The sequence below is a fragment of the Phodopus roborovskii genome, unplaced genomic scaffold, assembly GCF_943737965.1.
Source record: "Phodopus roborovskii unplaced genomic scaffold, PHOROB, whole genome shotgun sequence".
Classification (NCBI taxonomy): Eukaryota; Metazoa; Chordata; class Mammalia; order Rodentia; family Cricetidae; genus Phodopus; species Phodopus roborovskii.
In genome coordinates, this window is record NW_026125909.1 from 135,566 (window position 1) to 158,270 (window position 22,705).

Consider the following 22,705-nt stretch of genomic DNA (forward strand, 5'->3'; position numbering starts at 1 on the left):
TGTCTTATACATACCCTTTGATATGAGAAATGAAGGAATTTAAAAATAACAATTACTTATCACTCTATGATGCAACTCAGAGAATCAGAAATAAAATAAATCAGATATAAATGAGACATTCTAATGTTATTCAGATATATGAATTGATATAACTGAACACTGGTAGATAAGAAAATATTTCAAAATTTCTCAATTTATTGTCACAGAAAATATTCCATAATCATATGAAATATTTGTAGCTGTTCTTCATTTCATAGATGAGAGAAATTGAGGCTCACAGCAATTAAATAGTTCACTGGTGTCAATAACAGCATTAAATGCCATAATTGTCTCTTGGAATTAGATACTTTTCAAAGGCACTCAGTCAAGCCTTTCTATATAGAGTGTGCAAGAAACACAAATTTTACTTGAAGGGTAGCAACTTCTTTGTTTCCTATAATAAATATTTTGGGAAGTTGCCTTCCTTAATTTAAAATTAAATTCCAGTTTTATATCAACTATTTACTAATTTGCATATTATAAATCTTATCAAAGTCTTTTCTTTTTCATTTCTGATAGCTTTTATGAAAGCAGTGATGGCTAATATTTTAACAAATTGACTACAAACTGGCATAGACTAGAAAAACAAAGATGATGTCAGAGAAAACAAACAACTAACTACAATGTCACACTTTGTCTGTTATCCATAACAATTACTCATTAATCTCTCCATTTGGAGCTAGTAGCAAAGTGAAATATCAAAAGATGGGAGGAAAATTGCTTGAATCTGCTAAGCAACAAGCTATATTTATAAGTCAACTCAGTGTTGACTATGGCAAAATTATATTGAACTCCTGGGATATTGATTCAAGAAACTAAACTGAAGAAATTTTTATTTCTTTTTTAATGACAAATAATTATGAAAATTAAAGAAGTATTGACAAAATGGCATATGGTTTCAGTATTATTTTAGGTGAAGACATCTTCACCATTGTTCATTCCTTCTTGTTAGTGGGTAAGGTGCACATGGGGAATCACAATTTACTTGTTTCATATATTAGAAAATTTCCTGAGATAATTTTCAGTTACAGTAGAAGTGTGTCAGTTTGCTAGAATTAGCTATATTTCAGTGTATCTATACTTTAAAATATTATCCTCTATTCAATAAAAACATTCTGTTGTTCATTAAAAGTAAAGGAAATAATCATCTTGTCAGTATCATCTTGGTTACATAATTTCTATTCTAAGGCCTCTTGTTAACCAAATTGCCCTCCATGATCAAAGGCAAGTCTGTTATAAAGACCAAATTGGACAAGAGATATCTTTTGTTTTGTGAGATGAATGATAGCACCATCTCAGTATCTCAAGGGACTTGAAATGACTCTCCATATCCAATTTTAAATGATACAGGCTGCTACTTAAAATATTCTTAATATAATAGTGGACTCACTGATGATTTTACAAAAGTTCAATAATAATTTATATAAAGATTTATAGCCCTGGGGGAGTAATGTCAAGAAATCAGGAAGAATGGGAATGGGTGTATGTCCATTTAAGGACAAGCAAAGTAAAATTTGGTACAAAAGAATTTTTGACCACTACAATGACTGAAGATACCGAGATAACTCACAATTGAGGTAATACTCATTTGGTGATGTGACTATATGTAAAGGTAATATAGTAAAAAGGAATGCAAAACTGGTATATTGATCTTATTTTAGAGAAAATCAGACCATATTCAATCTAGCATTACTACTACTCTGATGTGACCATGTTATCAGTATAAAATGGTAAAGAATGTCTAACAATGAAGGAAAATGTTACAGTATACTGAGTCGAATTTTTAGAATTATTTCTATTTTCCTGGCAAATTAAATGCTTTCTTCTGTAAATGTCTGCAAATTTTGCCTTGCACTACATCAAGGAAACCAAAATTAATTAGTGAATGATAATGAAATGTCAATTGATGGATGGAAATAGGGAAAGAAGATATTAAATAATATACTTCTTAAAAAGAAACTTCATTTTATCTATGATGACAGATATGAGTACTCTAGCTTCTAGCCAGATCTGATTAACACAATGACACAATGTGAATTTTTGATGTGAGAAAAATTGTGTATATGATAAAGTAATGTATGACACTATGAAAGACAACAGATATGGGTTTATGTTCTTGTTACAAGTCATAAAATGTGAATTTGTACATTAGGCTTATCAAACACATAAGATCATAGGGAAATTAAAAAACTGTGATGTTTTACCAAAAGAGATAAATTTATTTTCTATATGAAGAGGAGACATTAAAACAACAAAGTTCTCTTTGTAAAAATCACATATATATATATATATATATATATATATATATATACATACATACATACATACATATATATTTCTTCAATTATTATAAACAAGTGAGCAGAATGTGGTGGTGTATGCCTTTAATCACACCAAGAAGGCAGCAGCAAACAGATTATTGTGGGTTCAAAGATAGCTTGATCTACATAGTAACTTCCACTACAAGGACATTAAGAGTACATAATGAGATACTAACAAACAAAAAAATCATCAAAGAAATAGAAGAGGGAAAATGATATTGAATTTATAAAATAGTATTACACCCTCTTTATTTCTCATCATAGAATGCAATAGACAATGTATAATGCTGAGAATCCTCAGGAGCGGGAAATTACAGAGATAATAGCATATAAATAATCTAAACACAAAATGATTGTGTGTGTGTGTGTGTGTGTGTGTGTGTGTTTTAGGAATCTTCTAAAGTAGTTTTCATATATCTACATATCTCTATATATGAGATAGATATAGATATATTAAAGGGATTTAAGTGGAGTCACCATATAATGTTCCAAGTATATATCTCATTCTGCCAAGTAAAATCCACCATGCCAGAAATGGCTTACATACCGTAGAGTGGCCAAAAGTTTCTCATGCACCCCCTAAGCATGATAGGCTATTGTATGCTATTCATTATCATCCATAACCTGATGACAACTACCTACTACTGAAGACAAACACTTATATCATCCAACATGGAAATATTTGGTGTTGCTCAACCAGAAGCTTCACTCCTACTGACTAGAGTTCATGATATAGGAAGACACTTTCTATATTACCACAGGAGAAAAAATAATAGTCAGTACCACTCAGCTACAATCCTTGTAACCTACTTTAATAATCTGCCTGTAAAATGTACTGGTACAATAATAACACAAATATTATGGGAATAAACAGCTACTGCTTGATTGAATTTAAGAGACACTCCATGAGGTGGAACCCAAATGAAAGTCAATTAATGAGGCCATGGTCCTTGGGGAAATCTTGCAACTATCATTCTGCTATGGGAATTTAGTAATAAAATGATTCATTATGGCATACTGTTAAAACCTTATATCAGTGTGTCACTCAGACCTCTTTAGAAAAGCTTCTTCTTCCATCAGATGGTAATTAATAGAGACTTCCACAACTGGACACTGTGCAGAGAACAGGTAATTGGAGCAAAGAGTACTAAATGTGATGATTTATCAAATAAGGATCTATGTAGTAGAGAAGGTGGGAAGGTCGTAGTAAGCTGATGGTGAATGAATCCAAATGATCAGTGTCTTCCTGAAGCAGCAGGCCTCATGCACTTATGAACTCTGAGACTATGGCAGCAAGCATAAGACCTACACAGGTTCAAACCAGACAAAATTATAGCACTCAGCAGGGGTGGTTGAATTTTCAATTGATACCTGCTAGGAAAGGAAAGGTAAGTTTTCTATAATAGAGTGTCACTGGGTATATCAACCACATTCTAGGGCAATTCCAAGATCCAGGAGTAGTTTGTGTCACAAAAAATGATTCAAATTTTGTATGTTTTGATTATTTTGTTTGGGTTTTTCTTTTTCTTACTGGTTCTTTGATATGTTTTTTTTTGGGGGGGTTGCTCAACTGAGAACGAATATAAAATTGGGAGCATAGAGAAATGTGGATGCTCTGGGAGTGGGGGGGGGAAGGGACAGAAAATGCCTAAACTATGTTGTATGAAAATATAATGATAGATATTTTATCCACAACTATTCCCTGAATGAAAATAAAATATAATCATCTTATATGGTTTCTTTTATCGAGTATATAAAATATCTATAGTCTTTGCTATAATATCAAAAAATTAAATTAATGGATTTTTGCAGAATTGTCCAGAAATAAAAACAATTTGAAAGCAATATGAGGTACATAACGGGGCCTATGCATCTCCTTACCTTGCTTTCTTACAGTAAACCCTTAAGGTTTAACGGGAAGAGGACAACAGTATGAACATTGGATGATAGTGAAACTCATACCGTGAGTAATATATCTGGTAGTGAAATTGAGGACTTCTTTATACTTCACTATATCATTCTAGTAAAATGTGAAAAAATAGAGTTGTTCCTTTAAAACTACATTTTATTTTTCTGTCATTTCTAGAGTTTATATATTACCCTTCTGTGGCCTTTGATGGAGTTGAAGACAGATAGTTATGGTTATAGTTTTCCTTAGTTAGCATTCAAGATTAGTTACATGTAAAACTTTAGACTCACAAAGATAGGATGGATGATAGAATATTTTCTTTACTTCCTGATAATGTTAATGGACTAAATATGTTTAACTATAGTTCTTATTTGATAATTTTTTGATATATATTTTACCATGATAAAGTTAAGACCCTTCTTTTTATTTTAAATAGAAAAGAGGAGATGATAGGAGATGCCATTCTGTAAATAAGTTTCTCTTATTGGTTAATGAATAAAGCAATATTGGCCTATAGGAAAGCAAGATAGGTGGGACTAGGAGAGGTTGTGGATTCTGGGAAACATAGTAGAGTTATGATGTGATCTCAGGTAGAGAGGATGGGAATCCGGTGTTCTCAGTAAGGTAAGACCATGTAGAAATACATATAATAGTGATTATGGGTTAATATTTAAGACAGATCTAGCCAATAAGAAACACTAGTAAGAGGCTGACAGTTTCACAACTAATACAGTGTCTCTGTGTGTTATTTTGGAACTGACATGGCTGTGGAACCAGGCTGGAAGAAAAGAGCACATAACAGAGCCTAGCCTTTAATGATTGAGAAATCTCTCCATTAAGCACTTTGATCTTCAAGTGTAACCCACTTGCAATATACACGTATGCAGTAGTGGCACAATAATTGCGGGAGTAGCCAAATAATGCAAACCTTATTTGAATTAAGTCCCATTCCATGAGATGGAACCCATACCTAAGACTGTTTGGGTAGCCATAAATCTGAGACTGGGTAGGCCAGGAATCTAGGAAATGCCAAATATTACTGCTTTGAAAAAGGAACATGGAAGAAAGTGACTGTGAATGACATTATGCTATGCTTATAAATTCAATCATCATTCAGCCAGATGAGAACAAATACAGATACACACAGCCAGGGAATTTGCAGAGAATGAGAGATCTTGAAACATATAAACCTCAAAGAGAAGTCTTCATGAAATTCCTACTTAAAGGCTCAGGGAATTCTTCAAACAAGAAGGCATAGAAAGTATAAGAGCTACAGGGGTTAGAGGATGCTAAGGAATCATGATCTTCTAGACACAACAGAGCTGATGTATATATGAATTCAGAGAGATTTGTATGGCTCATGCACAGGAACTACATGGGTCTCCCTCAGATAGGGTCAAGAGCTGAGAGGACATGTGGAAACATGCCCCCATCCCTAACACAAAAGTGGTCTCCAATTGATAACCACTTGCAAATAAAAAGTTAGTTCCTTCCAAGGATGTCTCACCGAGGAAACAAACCACTTTAAAGGCCTGGCCCAAGGTTTGGTTATTCTTATTTTGCCCTATTTTGATTCATTTAGTTTTAATCTCATTTTATTGTATTTTATTTCATTTTTATTTCTTAGACATATGTTTGTCTACTAATGAAGGACAGAAAGATTGTGGTCAAGATGGGAGAGGAGATGGTGGATAATTAGGAGTAAAGGGGAGAGGAAACCATAATAAGAATATATACTCTGAAATAAAAAGCCCTGTCTCAACTCCAGACCAAATGAAACCAACCTAAACCAAAACACAATAGAAGAAAACATCCCAAACAGCAGCTCATTTAGTTCTTTACTATCTATATATCTATAATAATCACAGGCAGAATCCAAATAAATATTTAATCCTTCTTTCCTGACTTTTAAATTGTACAAAGTTTCTCTTTTGTAATACACAACTTATAGAGACTAATACCTACTTACAAATTAACTACCTTGTTTATGTATTTTTTCTAAACAGTGAAGGAAGGTGATTTAACTATATCCATTCTGTAACTGTTTGAGAAGTATCTTTTTTTAAAGTAGGCTTATGGGATATTGCTTTTTAAAACATTACAAATTAATATTATTTTATTTTACATACCAAGTTTCCCCTCCCTCCTATCCTACTTCCCCCCTCCGCAACTCTCATTTAACCCCTCCCCATCTGTTCCTCTGTCTCTATTCAGAAAGTGCCAGCACTCCCTTGGGCTTGGACAAATCATGGCACATAAATATGACTTAGGACCAAGTTCATCCCCCTGCATCAAGGCTGGGTAAGGTAACGCAGCATAGGCAACAAGTTCCCCAAAGCCAGCTAAGTGCCAGGTACATGTCCTTATTTCACTGCTAGGAGCCTTAGAAACAGACCAAGCAACACAACTATCACAAGTATAGAGGGCTAAGGTCAGTTCCATTCAGGCTCCTTAACTGTTGGGACAGAGTCCATTATCTCCAGTAAGATCATATAGGCTGTCTTTGTGGGTCCCCCCATCATGACCTAACCTCCTCCCTTGCTCATACAACTCCTCCTTTCTTTATTAAGGTGTACTCCCGGGGAGTTCCTCCCAGTGCTTGGCTGTGTGTCACTGCATCCGATTCTATCAGTTACTGGATGAAGGTTCTATGATGACAATTAGGGTGGTCATCAGTCTGATTACAGGGTAAGGCCAGTTTAGGCACCCTCACCACTACTGCTAGGAGTCTTAGCAGGTGTCATCCTTGTGGATCCCTAGGAACTTCCCTAGCACCAGGTTTCTCCCTAACCTCAAAATGCCCTCACATCAAGATATCTCTTTTGTTACTCCCCACCCCCCACCCACCCTGCTCCCTCTATTTCCCACTCCCATTCCCCCATTCCCCAAGTCCCCCTACTCCTGCCCCCATTTTATCCAGGTATCCAGGAGATCTCTTCTATAGTGAAACTTTGATGTTAGTATTCCATTTTAAAAGGGCACATTTAATTAATTTCACAACATTTTCTGTGAAACTCAAGCTTTATACTTACTAATTTCAACTATAATGCTAACTGCAGGCTCATAATTCTTTCAGAATGTAGGAGTCAAACATGAAATTGAGGAAGGAGAATCGTGAGCTTCCAGAAGGTAGGAAATTGTGTTTAAAGTTTGATTTTTCCCCTTTGAATTAGCTGTGGTCATTTTAAACTAGGGTTTTACTTTTTATATCTGTATACTTCTTTGAAAAATTTTCCAACTCAGAAACACCATAACATTTTAAAGTGACATTATCATGGACAGCCCATTGGAAATAAAATGATCAAAATTCTGTGCAGCACTACTGCTTATCCTTTCATATAAAATATCTATGAAAATTTGTTGTGGGACCTGGGGAAGGTCAGGAAAATCTTTGAGTACTATGACAGAACATGATTGGCAGAATAAATATGTGCAGCATATATAGGATTATATTAGAAATCTTCAAAACTGCTCTTCAGAGAGTTGAGTGGAATCCCAGTGATAATAGTACATTATTGGTTATTTTGTTTTTGATGCTGGAAAATGGAAATCAAATAAAAATTTTCCACATTGCTGAATCTGTTTCTGTTCTTGAATTGAGCCTTTCCGTGTTTACTGTTCATCATTAGACTTCCTTCCATTTTTGGTGCTTTACACTAAACACCAGGGGACTTAAAACAAGTTGCTGCTGTTGTAATTGCATTTGAGGCTTTTATGGGGAAAATTTATTCCCCCTTATTGCATTGTAAACTTCTTAAGGACATGATCTTTAAAATATTTGCTATTCTACAGTACAATTCAATAAAGCCCATTAAATATCAAAACAGCACAAGGCTTAAGTAATTCTGTGAAATATTTGTCAATAATTTTCCTTTAGAAATATTATGAGAAATTGTTAGCATTAACCCCAGAACTTCCCCAAGAAAAATCTAATTGTAGTATCTCTTCTCTCTCTCGGGCTACTTTGCTACAGTATTTATAGCCATAGAGACTTATAGAAGTTATGTATTATTTTTATTACTCTTGAAATTTAAAGATAAGCTTTACAATATTAGTGATTTTTTTCTGCTATTTTTACTCCAGAGTGACATTTTCAGTTTTATATATATAAACATATAAGTAAAAGACTGGACTTTTTACCAATCAAAATGAATACTATTTCTATTCAACTCCCTTTACTTATTCATATTTTTTCAGTACACTATTATTTTGGTTAATTTAATTTGGATGTTAAAATAAAAAAAATCTTGACTTAACAAAGTTTTAGCATCTAAGTTATATCTTAGTTTCAATGAGATGAATTTTCACTTACCAGGCCTTCTATTTTGAACATTATATGTCTATTCTAGTTAAAACTGCGTGTTATATACTAATGGACTAATAAACTTGAAACAGGAAGTGGCTAAGATTTATGATAGCTAATTATTAACCTAGAGACTTGTAATTAAATGATATAGTTAAATTTTATGACAGGAAACAGAGCCGTCTATTGTCTTCTGCTTTATCTCATTTTATATTATTGGTTTCATTTTCATTCAAAGAGGGATGAAAAGTCCATGCCATTTTGTCTTTTAGTCAGCTCTAAAACTATTTTATAAAATATTTTAAAAGTATTTATTAATAAGAACAAAGTAAGTATATTCATTAACAATGGTACAGTTTAAAATTATAATAATGTATAGAAGAAAACAACTTTCTCAGTGTTTTCAAATCCTGACATGTTACTCTTTGAAATTCAGGGACAATGAATCTCTATTACCAGGTATTATAGAAGTTAAAATATATAAACGTATTTTAAATATGGAAATGGGAAGTTACCTTATTGGAGTCCTGCATTTTGAATTGCTATTCATTAAATATTCCTATAGGATGTCAGTGTTTGTAAGTACAATTAAACTTTGGCTACTTAGGATTCAATAGGAATATCAAGAGAAAAGGGTGTGAGGTACATTTCTCACAATAACTTTTGAAAGTCAACAAAGGTTAAGTCACTGTGACCAACACAGGATAGGATAATAAAAGGAGGATAACTAGATAATTAAAGATTTGTTTCTGGAAGTTACATAAACTTGATCATCCGTATTAATCTATTCCAACGTAAATAACAATGCTGTCTAAACTATTGTGCCTATTTGTTTACTTGTAAACACATAATTAAGACCTCCCAGAACACCATATATACAATAATTTTTTTAAATGACAACAATTTTTTCCATCCTTATAGTTTGATAACAAGAAACAATTTGATTTAGATTTTCTTATTTCTAGCGTACTTGTATTAAGTTGATAGTTTTTAATATACAATTTAGAAAATATTATGTCTCTCCAAATATGGCTATGTATTTGGTATTCCCCTTTGTGAAAATTTAATAGAATGACCATAAATAAAATATACTCCAATTGTTATATGATCCATTTACCATTGGAAGCTAAAGATTATATTCAATGAATATCATTTTAAATTATCAATACTTTCTTCCAAAAATTAAATATTAGACAGCAATGCAGCAAATTCTTTTTAAAGGTAGAGGTCACTTTTGTTTGAAAATATTAATAATATTTACTCTGTCACTACTCTCCATAGCATTTTAATCACTTAGTGATTAAGATGTGATTTTTCTCTAAAGTAAAACTGTGATCCTATGAGTTCTATGCCCTATAACCGATACACCTTAAATTATAACCATGAGTAAATTCTTCAGGATAAAACTATTCCATGTTATTAGAGCTTCAGTTACCTCCACTAGGATGGCCTTTAGAATATTATCTTGCACAAAATATGACATATTAGAAAAATCTGAATCAACAGCAATATTATTTTAATGGTTATGGAAGAATACAAACAAATTAAGAAATCGCAAATACATTTGAGAATTTTGGGGTTTACTAGTGTTTAAATAGAAAACCTATGAGGACCACAGGATTTGATTGACAGAAAGAAATTGTAAGTAAAAAGGGTGTAAATATTTTTAACATGAAGACCACAGTATTTTAATTTACAAACACACACACACACACACACACACACACACACACACACACACACAAAAAAAAAAAATACCATCATGGATAAATGGAGTTTAAAAACTGGACAAAGAATTCCATCTCTAAATGTCTGGAATTCATTAAATTTAAATTATGTGTTAAACAGTTTATATTCATTAAAACCCTTTGGGAACCCATACAGTTCCATATAGTTTGTTTGAAATCACATTTAAGAAAATTTAGCCTCAACTCTTCTATAAAAATTAACTGTAGTTTATTCCTACTTCTTCCATTTGAAATCAGTTTCTATTGAATAATGTAGTGTAAAGTTAAATAATGCAGGCCTTGTTCATTAGAAAACCACAATATTTTTTGTATAGCTGTATGCAATAAAGCATACACAGAAAAAAATTCCCAGAGAAATATCAATTATCCATGTTAATACTAACTTTACAAGGAAAGCACGACAGAGGAAAAAAAGGCATATAAGAGTTGTGTGTGTGTGTGTGTGTGTGTGTGTGTGGTGTGGTGTGTGTGTATGTGTGTGTGTACTTTGAATAGAGTAGATGGTGAAATAAGAAAACATTCAGGTATGCCACATCAACACCAGTTGACTGGCCCTTTGCTATAAATCATTATACTTCCCTAGCTGATAATTTCCAAGTATTGTTAATATACAAAAAATTGTGGGTTTTTCCCAAAATTTTTATTAACAGCAAAGGAACTCTGCCTTTTAAGGATCATGGTGACTTTAAGAGTTATCATTGCTAACTGAATCACCATTGATAAAGTCCACGAGGTTTTTAACCCTAAATTATCCATATGTTATACATGTTATATTAATCCTTTGAACTGCTTAGAAAAAGTTTGTGTGAGTAAAGGTTAGGAAACAAAATATTGAGGCACGTATTGCTGGTTCAAATACATTCTAGTGTTGTTTTTTTTTTTTAAGTAAAAATATCCATGAATTTTTGTGTGTTCTGAAAATATGTACCACGTATATTAACCCAGATAATAAATATGCTTTATTTTTCTTTCATGAGAACACAAACAGAAGAGTACAATTACTTATTAAGGAAAAAAGAGTGATCAATTCAGTATCCCTATATTTTTGGCACTGAAGCAGGCACTCAAAAATAAGCAGTTATAATATTCATTGTAAAATGAGAAATGGTAAATATTATTAGACCTACCAGTTTTAAAAAACTACCATTTTTTCTTTTATTCATTTGCTCACAAATAATCCTGTAGTTTTCAAATTGTCATTTTAAGATGAAAATTCATAACAATTTATAAGTTTAAATAACTTTTTAACAAATGTAAGGTAAATTATTTTTTCTCACAGATTCTTATCAGGTTCTTGTATATTCTAACTGTAACCATCAGTGTTGTATTGATGATATTTTATACACACAACATCTTATCCTGAAACTTAAATTCATTTTAAAGGAACCTTACACTAATGAAAAATTAAAAGACATATTTTACTCTTCTCAATATAATATTCACTTGCACATCTAAAACTGTTTTCTTAAAACATGTTTCATGCCCAAAAATAAAGATAACAATGATATTTTGAAGTCCCTCTCATTTTTGCATTACTATTATCCTATTAGTATTATTTTCCAAAACCTTCAGTCTCTGTTCTGTTGAGCATGCTACTAGAAGATGCACTTGTATTTGAACTACCTAGTACATTTCAGGCACAGATTCATTAAAATTGCTATTTTACTTTCTTGGCATCTGCCTACTATACAGCTGTTTTTTTTTAAATTGTATTCAAAAGAATATTAGAATAAGTTTTATCACTTCAATTCTTGTTTTCCCTTATGCTTAAATATTTTCCAAGTAGATTCATATTACAGATAGGTTTGGACCAAGCTCATACTGAATTTATCTTTATATGAATATTTCACCAAAAACTCTTGGACACTATCATATTTATGTTTCCTACAAAGGGCATAGCCCTTTGTGAGTGAGGGATACTGTGTGTGAGCAGAATATGCAGTTCCCAGGTAGCACAATGCCACCATGTTTACAGGATGGCTCGGAAGTCACCTCTGTGTCCAAAACACATGAATGTGATCATAACATCACCACAGTAGAGAGTGCAATGTGAAATTTTTATTTCATCATTTAATCTGAAGATGTTTTGTCCATGATTCAATTGGTTGTGTGTGGAAGAAAAAAAAATAAATGATATATAGTAATTAAGGACTCTTCTGTGGAACAGAGGTAGTGACTTCTCACTTGCCTAGCATTTGTTAAACTGAAGCTTAGCTTTCATTACCCTTGAATCTCTGCCCAACTGTCATTGCTTCAGAAAAACCGACACTGTCTGAAGGAAAACTTATTCCACTTTATCTCCTTTAATTTTCTGTTTGGTTCATTACCCCCTCTTTTTCTCTCTGTGTGTGAATATAAGTTCATACTATGTATATGTTACAAAAACAGATTATTCCATTTTACTCCCAACACCTAGAAAAATTCCTGAGCACAATGGATAATAATTAATATTTGTGGAATTACTTATTGAAAAATTATATTAATACAGTTCATAATTCCTATTCTATTTTGATAAATACAATGATAACAAAAAATTTCAAGGTAAATTTCACTTGAAAAATAGAAAGTAATCACTGAAGACAGAATTTTGAGTCTCACCCCACACTCCCAAAATAGCAATATATACAGAATAATACATCTGTACAATTGTCAGTTTTTCAAAGCCTTCCAAGTCCAACAGGACAGTGACATGATCCCCATTCTTTTTGTGTCTTTAAACTAAACAGCTCTTTAACTGGAAGCTTTCTAGTATGGTGTGTATTGATACCATAAACATGTGTGTTGATACCATAAATATGTCACATTCATTTTATTTTCTAACTGCTCATTTGTATGTACAATGTGGATTAATATTAATGCTTTGATTTCCAACTAAACAGTAACACAATTATTTATTTAAGAGTAATTAACTATGGCTATAGTTAAATATCATGTCACTTAGCATGATCGCAATGTAGTATTAAAATGTTTATCATTGGAACTTCATAGTTAAAACAAAGAAGAGAAAATATTTTCTTGAACTAGGTAGTTATACAAAAGCAAAGATTTAGAGAGGGCAGATAACTATCATAAAAATTAAAGGACAAAATTATTTAGAACTTTGATGATGTGAATATTAATTGATATATGCATCCTCTTAGTAATTAAACATTAATAATTAAATATATGATAGAAGTTATTTAATATACCTGTGACTCAAGTTTATAAGTATACATTTGAATTATTAAATCATTATGTCAACATATTAATAAAACTTTAATACAGTGATTTTAATATCTTTGGGGAATTAATTTGACTCATTTTGTTATAATGTACACTTATAAATTAGCTCATTATGGATTCAATTTTTATAATATTTACAGAAAGTAGAATGTCTTAGAAACCATTCTTTGCTGAGGTTTCAGTATTCTCCCATATTAGTTTGGGTATTTTTCCATGCTGATTAATGTTTTTATTTTATTATATTTCATTGTAATCAAAGGAATTGTATCAAGGATATGGCAGGCTGCTGCAAATTTAGGACAGTCTTTTCCTATAATTCTGCAATCTTGCTACAGAAGAGATAATTAAAGGAGCTAGAAATCCTAAAGCTTTTCTTTGAACACTCTTGGAATAAAACATGGAAATTTATAATAGGTGATAGGAGAACAGTTAGACATAACATTTTAACTAATAAGCTCAACTTAATCCTCCTCTTGTGTCTTGATAGTCTTGGCATGTGTGTAAATATTTCCTATGTCTATTTTAAGAAAATACTAACTTTCCTATGAAAATTCAATTATCAGTAATATTCTTTGGAACATAAGGAATGTCAAAACCATAGGTAAAATCATCTGGTGATGCTTTAGACTGAACAACTGCTTGTCATTTTCTTCTAGCATCTGAATTATTAGACTCATTTTTTAATTTTCAGTTTTATTCCCAGATACCCAAAGACTTTTCCTAGGAAACAACAGTGTACTTTTAAAGTTTGTGCATAGCAAAATTTAAATATCAATTAACTTTTGAATTTTCATTTAAAAAGTGTTTTGAATTGATAAACACTAATTCTATATTATTCTGAATGTATTTTAATTGTGCTAAGTTCAGTTTTCAATCTTAATAGTTATATTTTTTTTTCCTTTGGGTAAATAAAAAATATATAAGCTCTCATATAAAAACTTGCTATCTTAAAAGAGCTATGTTCCAGGTGATGAAATATTGTGCCTAAATTCATTTCACAATTTTTCACAAGTGTACATTTCATTAAAACCAAGTTTCTTTAAAGCTGTCATTTGCATATGTGATTTTATTCTATCACAATATTGACATACTTCATTTTCTTTTGATGCTCTGCTTTGAACTCATGGAAATAAGACAGTATTTTTTTTTTTTTTCATTCAATGGCAACGTGGGAATGCCATGGAGTGGCCTTAAATACTGACTTACAGGACAGTGGAAAAATAACAGGATATTTAGGCTTAGCTCCTTCCCACCAGGTGTGTGTTATCAAAACAGGAAGAGTACCAATGACAACTCCAGTGGGCAGGAAGAGTACCCATAGCAGCTCTGGTGCAAGGAGTTCTGGCCAAGAGCTTCAGGCTTGCTCAGAGTGCCTCAGGGGTCTAAGCAGGTTCCTATACAATTGTATGAATTGTATATTTGACAACTGCTGAACTTGAGGCCTGTTATGGAATGGATGCTGGTCCCAGATAAGACAATTTTTCTAAATACAATGAACAAACTCATATGATAAGGAAAATATCCCAGCCCTTAACAAGAATGCACTATCAAGCATCCATATTTCCAAAGAAGTTAGTATAGTTTCATTCTAGGTTAGTATATGATTTTTCAACACAACAAAGTGCGTCCTTTAATTCTACAACACTTCAAAAACTTATTTCCAATTCAAAACTCAGTTATGATTTAATCAAATTAGTAACATAAAATTTGTCATAGCAATACAAAAAATGGTCATTGTACTAGGTTTACTTATACTTGACAATACGAGAGGATACAATAAACATTTCTTCCATTCAAACTTTACTGATAAAAATAAATTCAGATAAAAATCATATATGGTAAGAATTCTACACCAAAACACACATTTCATTTTCTTAGTTCATTTTAATGTCTTGAAATTCTGGGAATATCCCGTTTTAAAATCCTGCTGTTGTGAGCAGCTTTTTATTTCTTGCCTAATTAATATGTTTACAAACTTGCTGTGAAAGTAATGCTACTTAAAATAACTGATTCTTGACTGCCAAGGAATTTTTATATTCTTACTTCAAAAGAAACACGATTTTAAAACTATTAGTACTTCCAAACAGTAAACAAGGTTATGTTCAGCAGCTAAAACTTAGATTTATTTTTTTTCAAAGTTAAACCTGTTCACAAAATGAGAAAGAGTTTGATTTAATGCACTCGTCAAAACAATCCTCACTGTTTGAACAACTAAGCTGTTGCAGAAAACTACAAAGGTTAGTAATTTAAAGAAATGTTTCTTAAAACTGAAAGAGAATTCTGAATGAATTGGGACTGTAATGGAAGTAAACCTACCACAGCAAAAACAACTCCCCATTAATTAAAAACAAAACCAATATGTGCGATTAGTGTTCTTTCATATACTAGAGGTGGGGGTTTCTTAGGGACCCTGGCTGGATGCTCAGAAACTCAAATATACTGCAACACTTCTATTTAGCACAAAATGAGAGTTTTGTAGAGTAAGCTAATCTAGGTTAACGGTTGCACTTTATAATCAAAAATTCCTACCGTGCTCTAGAATCTTCTATATTGTCATCCCCCATCATCTCCAAATCTCGTGAGCGCTTCTCACAAGCTTCTTTGAGCAAATTCTCCTCTGGAGCGGCTTTAGAAGTGTCTTCATTTGCTTGAAGATGTGCTATTACGTTTTGTTGGTGCCAGTTCTGAAGGACTCTTTGATGGGTAGGGGCTGGTCCTGGCACCGGCGTCAGTATATTGTGGTGAACAGGACTGTTGCCTTTCTTCAGTCCGTTTCTGTCCCATGAGTGGTTCTTCAACCTGCCCTGAACCGGGGTCCCTCTATGCTCATATCCTTCCTGCTGAAGGCAGCTTCCAGTGTTTGGCGATCCTTGAGAAGGATGACTAAACCATCTCCAGCGAAGCCTCAGGATCTGTTTCACATCAAACTCTTTCTTGCCGGACACTGACATTGTTGCCAGAGGAAAGACAAAAGGCTTCTCTAACAGAAAGGAAATGGAGCCTTTGTTATCTCTTGTTTCTCTGCCTCTTGTGTAGAACTAACAAAAGCACAAGTGCTGAGAGAGAGAGAGAGAGAGAGAGAGAGAGAGAGAGAGAGCAGCCTTTCTTGCTTTCTCTCCCCTCCCCCTCTGCCTGTGATACACTGTGAATACTTCCAGCCTAGCTAAAGCAGAAAGCTGCTGCTAACAGTGTAGGTGGGAACCCATACTGACAGGATGATGAGGTCAGACCTTAAACAAGTAAATCAGCTTAGCACAGGAAAGCAGCTACCACAAACACACTCCAGCTGCTAGATTCGCAAACTCACAGCCCTCACTCCTGAAGTAAATACCTAGCCCAGCTTCTTTGATGCCAACTTGCATAGCTGCTACATAAACCCGGACATGTGAGTAAAAGCAACCTGTTTAAAGACACTTATATGTTCCACCTGCCCTCGTCTACTGTAATGCTCACTCCTTAGTAGCCCACTTCCAAAATTGTGCCAATTTGTCCTAGGAGAATGTGTTATGGTGAATTCGTTATGATCTATTTTGAGAGTCCTCTTATGTAAAATTTGAATATAGCTCATTAAGGAAAAGCGTTGTTTCCTTGGTCCCCTTACGCAGATCTGCAGTTATTATATGCAAAGCTCTTCTGAAAATGTGAACGCCTCTGGATAAACATTCTACTTGAAAATAGAAGCTACAAAAATTATAAGATCATGACTACACCCCCACACCCCTACACACACACACACACACACACACACACACACACACACACACACACTCATCCCACTAAGTGCTGTAGAAATAGCAACTAACTTAAGCTAACATATGGAGAAACAGTGCTTCTCAGAGTTAGCTTGAAAAAGATGTTTTCTGTCGTTGACCATAGCTTGAAAATGAACAAATCATTCTGGCCTCTTGCCTATACAAACACCACTGTAAGTTACCCTGTACTTACAACAGGCAGTGATGAGGCTTATTTTCTTTGTTCAGAAGTCTTTATAAAAGGATGCAGAAGTGCATCTTTTAATTTAACTCAAACTCACCCTAGTGTTGAGTCGTATCCAAAATACTTTGCCATCTAGTTCAGAATGACTATGTTATGCCAAGGCAAATATTTCTAACTCAAACTAACATAGATCAATAGTATAATACCGACATCGAGTAATGTATTTTGACATATAGCCAGATCTTGTGATTTATAGTCATTGTAATAAAGGGGAACTATCTTAGCACATCCCTGACATCAATACTGAATTTGTAAGATTTGTGTTTCAGTTTTGTGGTTAATTAGTTGTGTGACCCTTGAAAAGTCATTTCTTGGCATCTCATTTTCTTCAACTACAATATGGAAAAGCTGAATTGATTTTGAAGTATCTACCAACACTGGTGCAAAATAGCTTAAAAAAGAAATTAGAGAAGGAAATTAATTCTTCTAAGTTTGGAGTTTATCTCCAGTTATACATGAATCAAATTGCTACTTTTCCATCTTGTTTTTGTAAGCATGACTATTACTTTATGGCAAATTGACTGGGTTATAAACTGCCCAAATATTTTATTAGACATTGATTCAGCTGTTTCTGTGAAGGGGTCAGTGCATGTTTAATATTTACATTAACAGAGTAAGTAAAATAGATTAATATAATTCAGTGTGAAATATATAACCAGTTAAATGCATGAATATTTGTCCAGATTTGAACTAATATTGCTTTTTCCTGGGATTCATGCCAGAAACATTCACCTGAACACCATCAAATCACATGCTTCTCCAGCTTCCTTGCTGCATGTCTGAGAACTCCAGCCTCTTCTCTTCCATCATACACAACATTAACTATATTCTGTAGAGAACCTTGCATGATTCAGGATTGTCTGATACTCAAAAGTCATTACTTACTAATATAGAGTTCATTTTGTGAGTTATGGGAAATTTATTGTCATCTCCAAATTTTTAATCTATTTTCCAAAGCTTCTGTAGGCCTGGTGTTAATATTTATAGTCACCTGTCTTTGACACTTTGTGAAGATTATTCATCATGCAAACTCTAAATAACTGCATAAAACCTCAAGTAGTTCTCTTTTCTAGATTTATTTATTAATTATGCATACAGTATTGTGCCTGTATGTATGCCTAAAGGCAGAAAGAGAGCACCAGATTTCATTATACATGGTTGTAAGCCACCATCTAGTTGCTGGGAATTGAACTCAGTACCTTTGGATGAATAGCCAGTGCTCTTAATCTCTGAGCTATCTCTCCAGCCCATCATATGGCCAGTGTGCCTAGACAATTAAATCTGGAATTCTTTCTTATTAGCTAAATATGTAAGACTTCAAGTGAACACCTAGGACACAGGGTTTACCTTTTAAACCCACTATAAATAAAATACAATGTTGCACAAAGGGACAGTAATTGTATATACTGGATAGAATGAAGAGTTTTAATAGATGTGTCTGTGGTGTGTAATAGGAATAAGAAGTACTGAATTCCAACCATTATAGCTCTAACCAATGCTAAAGGATGAATGTAAGCCACTTGGGTTCATGTGCTGGAAACTTGTCGTACGAGGTAGCCATGGAGAAGTGGTGGTGGAACTTTGAATGAATGGAACTTATGGGAGCAAAGTGATTAAGAACTTATCATAGAAAGGATTAACATAGTTGTCATAGACCCAACAGTTTATGAAACAGAAAAACAATGTCAAGATTGATTCTTGAGCTATTCTCTGACTTGCTGTGCCATTATTTGATTTTTCTCTACCCTTGCATGTGCTCTTACCACTATGATGAAATTAAGCACAAGATTATTCTTTCCTAGAAGCAAGTTACAAAGTTACCATAGCTTTCATGATCTAAATAAAAATTTATGTTTTACTAAATTCAATTCCAAGATAACATCACATAGAATCTAGGAACATATTTTGGAAGTATTAGATTTCTAAAATATTCTATAGCAGAAAGAATATACAATCATGTAAAATTTGTTACTGTTGTCATTTAATTTTAAAAACTAAATGTATACATATATATTATTTTTAACCATAAAAAATAAAAGTAGACTACCTTCTTTATAATTTTCAGATTGTTTCCTTATTTTATATGAAAATATGCAAAACAAATATATAAAATATCTCTAGGTGTGTGTGTTTGTGTGTGTATGCACCCTTGTGTGTCTTTTCAGTATTTTCAACAAAATACTTTTCTTTTGAAACTATTTTCCGCTTTTGAGTACCTTGCTTTCAAAGCAGGAAAATCTTCAGTTTGAATTCTACACAATAATTTGGATTAATATCTTACAACTTGTATATAAGTTAATGTCTAAATTTTTTAAAAGAAGTATTGTTAATTTAAGTTCTAAAACTTTTGGAAAAATAACAAAAGCCAGGGCCAACTTGGAAGTGAATATAGAGATTTGGCGTAACAGAAAAATCCAATCCCTAGTTTTCGGGTACAGGTTCAATATAATATTTCATAAATATAAATCTTGCAATGAACATACTATACATTCATTTGTTAAACTGCAGAAAGCTATACATTCATTGACATGAGATGAAACAAATTATGTCTTATAAACAAAATTTAAAAAGCTTAAAGTAGAAAATCGTCTATAAAATAATATTAATTTTCCACCTTTACAAAAGTACATTGATAAGCACACAAAACATGACAGGGACATGTAGCATATTAATAAGAATATAGAGATATATATTCATAGTTATTTTAATTAAATGTAAAAGTAAGAAAGTAAAGTACAGACTATACTAAATCTACTGTCAATTTTATAAATTGATCAATTGAGTTTATCACAGTTATGTACTTACCAGTGTACTTTGCTGCTGACTAAGACATTTATTCAAATTTTCTTCAAGAATGTGAAAGCATTCTTTCACCCTCCAGAGCAGCAGTTGATAAAGAAATGAAAAATACAAAAATAGTAAATGATTCTGAAGTACAATGAAAGTTTAGTTATTGTAAATTGACTAATTCTATTTGAAATTGATTGATTGTAGTATCTTAGAAAAATATCGGCATTAATAACTCAAGTACACTTTTCATAATTATACCTGGAGTTCAATATTGATCAATTGTGGAAAAATCTCTGAGAATATTTTTATTTCTTCCAATGTAAGATTTTAGAATTTTGAATATAATGTTTCCAGGGAATACATGTAAAAATATTCAACATCTTTAGTAATAACAACTTTACATTAAATATACACTGGGATATCACTCTGCAACTGATGTCTACTGTTAAAAAGTCCTGTACCTAAGGCTCAGGAAGTACTGCAGAGAAGGAAGCACAAAGATTTTAAGTGTCACAAGACCAGGAAGTCAGATGTGAGACTATGTTCTAGAAATGGCTGCCTAATCAATATCAATACACAAAATGTTACAGATAGAGTTCCACCCTCTAGACTAAGGTCTACAGGCAACTAATAACTGTTGAGAGTTGTGGAATTAACCTCTCCTAGGGACAAACCCTCTAGCTGGTTTTTCATTACAAAGTATCTAAAAATAAAAGGAAAACAGGATTATCAATTTGAGAGAGAGAGAAATGTGGGGCATGGGAGGTACTGGAGAGAGGATGTGTTGAGGAATGAAGGGGGTAAATTATATGAAAACATATTAAATAAGTAAAAGTATTTGCTGAGAATCAGAGGTTGTTAACTGCTCTTTTAAAAATTACACTTTTTCACATAATATATTTTGCTAATGTTTTTTTCTCCTCCATCAGTTCCTTCCAAATCCCACACATATTCTTACTCACCCATTCAACTCATGATCCACCCACACAAATTCACACAATCAATGGAAACCTGTGATGCTCAACAGAGGGGATTAAATGAAAATAAAATATAGGGAAGAGTAGATTCATGCTGAGTTATGCATATCACACAAATTAGGCAGAGTAGGACAAAGCTAAAAGCTGACTTATTAAAATAATTTAATTCATATACTACAATGCCAATATTATTTAAAAGTATAATGATGTATATAAAAAAACACAGAGTTCATAGTCACAAAATTCTATTTAGTATTTGCTTATAACATATCATTTCATGTAAAGAGTAACAACAGGCAAGTATATTTCATGAGTCATTCTTACACTAACTACCTATCAAATTGTAAAAAAAAAATTACAAAAATATTATATAACCAGCATTGTTATTAGTCTCGGGGATATGAATTGTAAACATATATTAAAATGCACACAATTCTCAGTTCATACTCTAATTGGAAATCACAATTATTATCAAGGCTGAGTGTATGTATTCATATAGCTGCTAATAATAACCCAAGATCTAAATTCACAATTTTATTTCATTCACATATGATTAGCGCTCACTTGGTCATGCAGAAATGATGAGCTTCACAGAGGACTTACAGTATTTGAGAAATTCTGAGTAAAATTGCATTTATAAGAACTTCCTAGATTTTTTTAGGACAATTGCACATAGCAATATTTCTGAAATAATGGCATACAATGAAATAATCATAGTTACTTAAAGGAAAATAATTAAAGTAATAAAATTCTCAGCTTTCTTACCAATTCCACTTCAGAGATATCATGAAAACATTGCCCTGTGCCTCAGGTTTTATACATAAAAGATGTTAGTAAAGAAAAACACAGTTTTCTAGTATATGAAATGTTTTGAAGAAGGGCAATTTAAACTGGAAAATGCTTCTAGATGTCTATAAATAAGGAAAGTAGAAAAATGTCATGATATAGCTATTAGTTAAGAGTATTTTTATTGTTAGAAAAATGTATTTGAATGTATCCTTCTGTCTCACAACTGACATGACAAAACATTTTATAGTCCTAGATTCTCAGTCCTAAAGAAAATAATATGTAATAAGATGGTGTCTTAAGGTTCCTATTAATGTGAAGAGATGCCATGACCCTGGCAACTCTTATGTAAAGGAAAATATTTAATTGGGGCTGGCTTACAGTTTCAAAGGTTTAGTCCACTATTGTCATGACAATGTTTAGAGGTAGCTGAGGGTAATATATCTTGATCAGCAGGCAACAGGAAATGAACTCAGACACACTTCCTCCAACAATGCCACACCTACTTCAACAAGGCCAAACCTCCTTATGGTGAGCATATGGGTATCAGTTACATTCAAACTATCAGAAGTAAGCAGGCTCACTAGAAATATTAGAATTCAGGTTAACAGTGT

General features: G+C 32.7%; 1 protein-coding gene across 2 annotated transcripts in view; it reads right to left on the minus strand.

The window, feature by feature from the left end:
• Positions 1-16,609, minus strand: part of Klhl4 (kelch like family member 4) — a 67,012-nt gene extending 50,403 nt beyond the window's left edge. For both annotated transcript variants that reach the window (XM_051178963.1, XM_051178962.1), the window contains exon 1: positions 16,072-16,609. In XM_051178963.1, the coding sequence (XP_051034920.1) occupies positions 16,072-16,493 (422 nt within the window). In that variant the 5' untranslated portion in view covers positions 16,494-16,609. The remainder of the gene's footprint in view (positions 1-16,071) is intronic.
• Between the last annotated feature and the right edge of the window lie 6,096 nt (positions 16,610-22,705).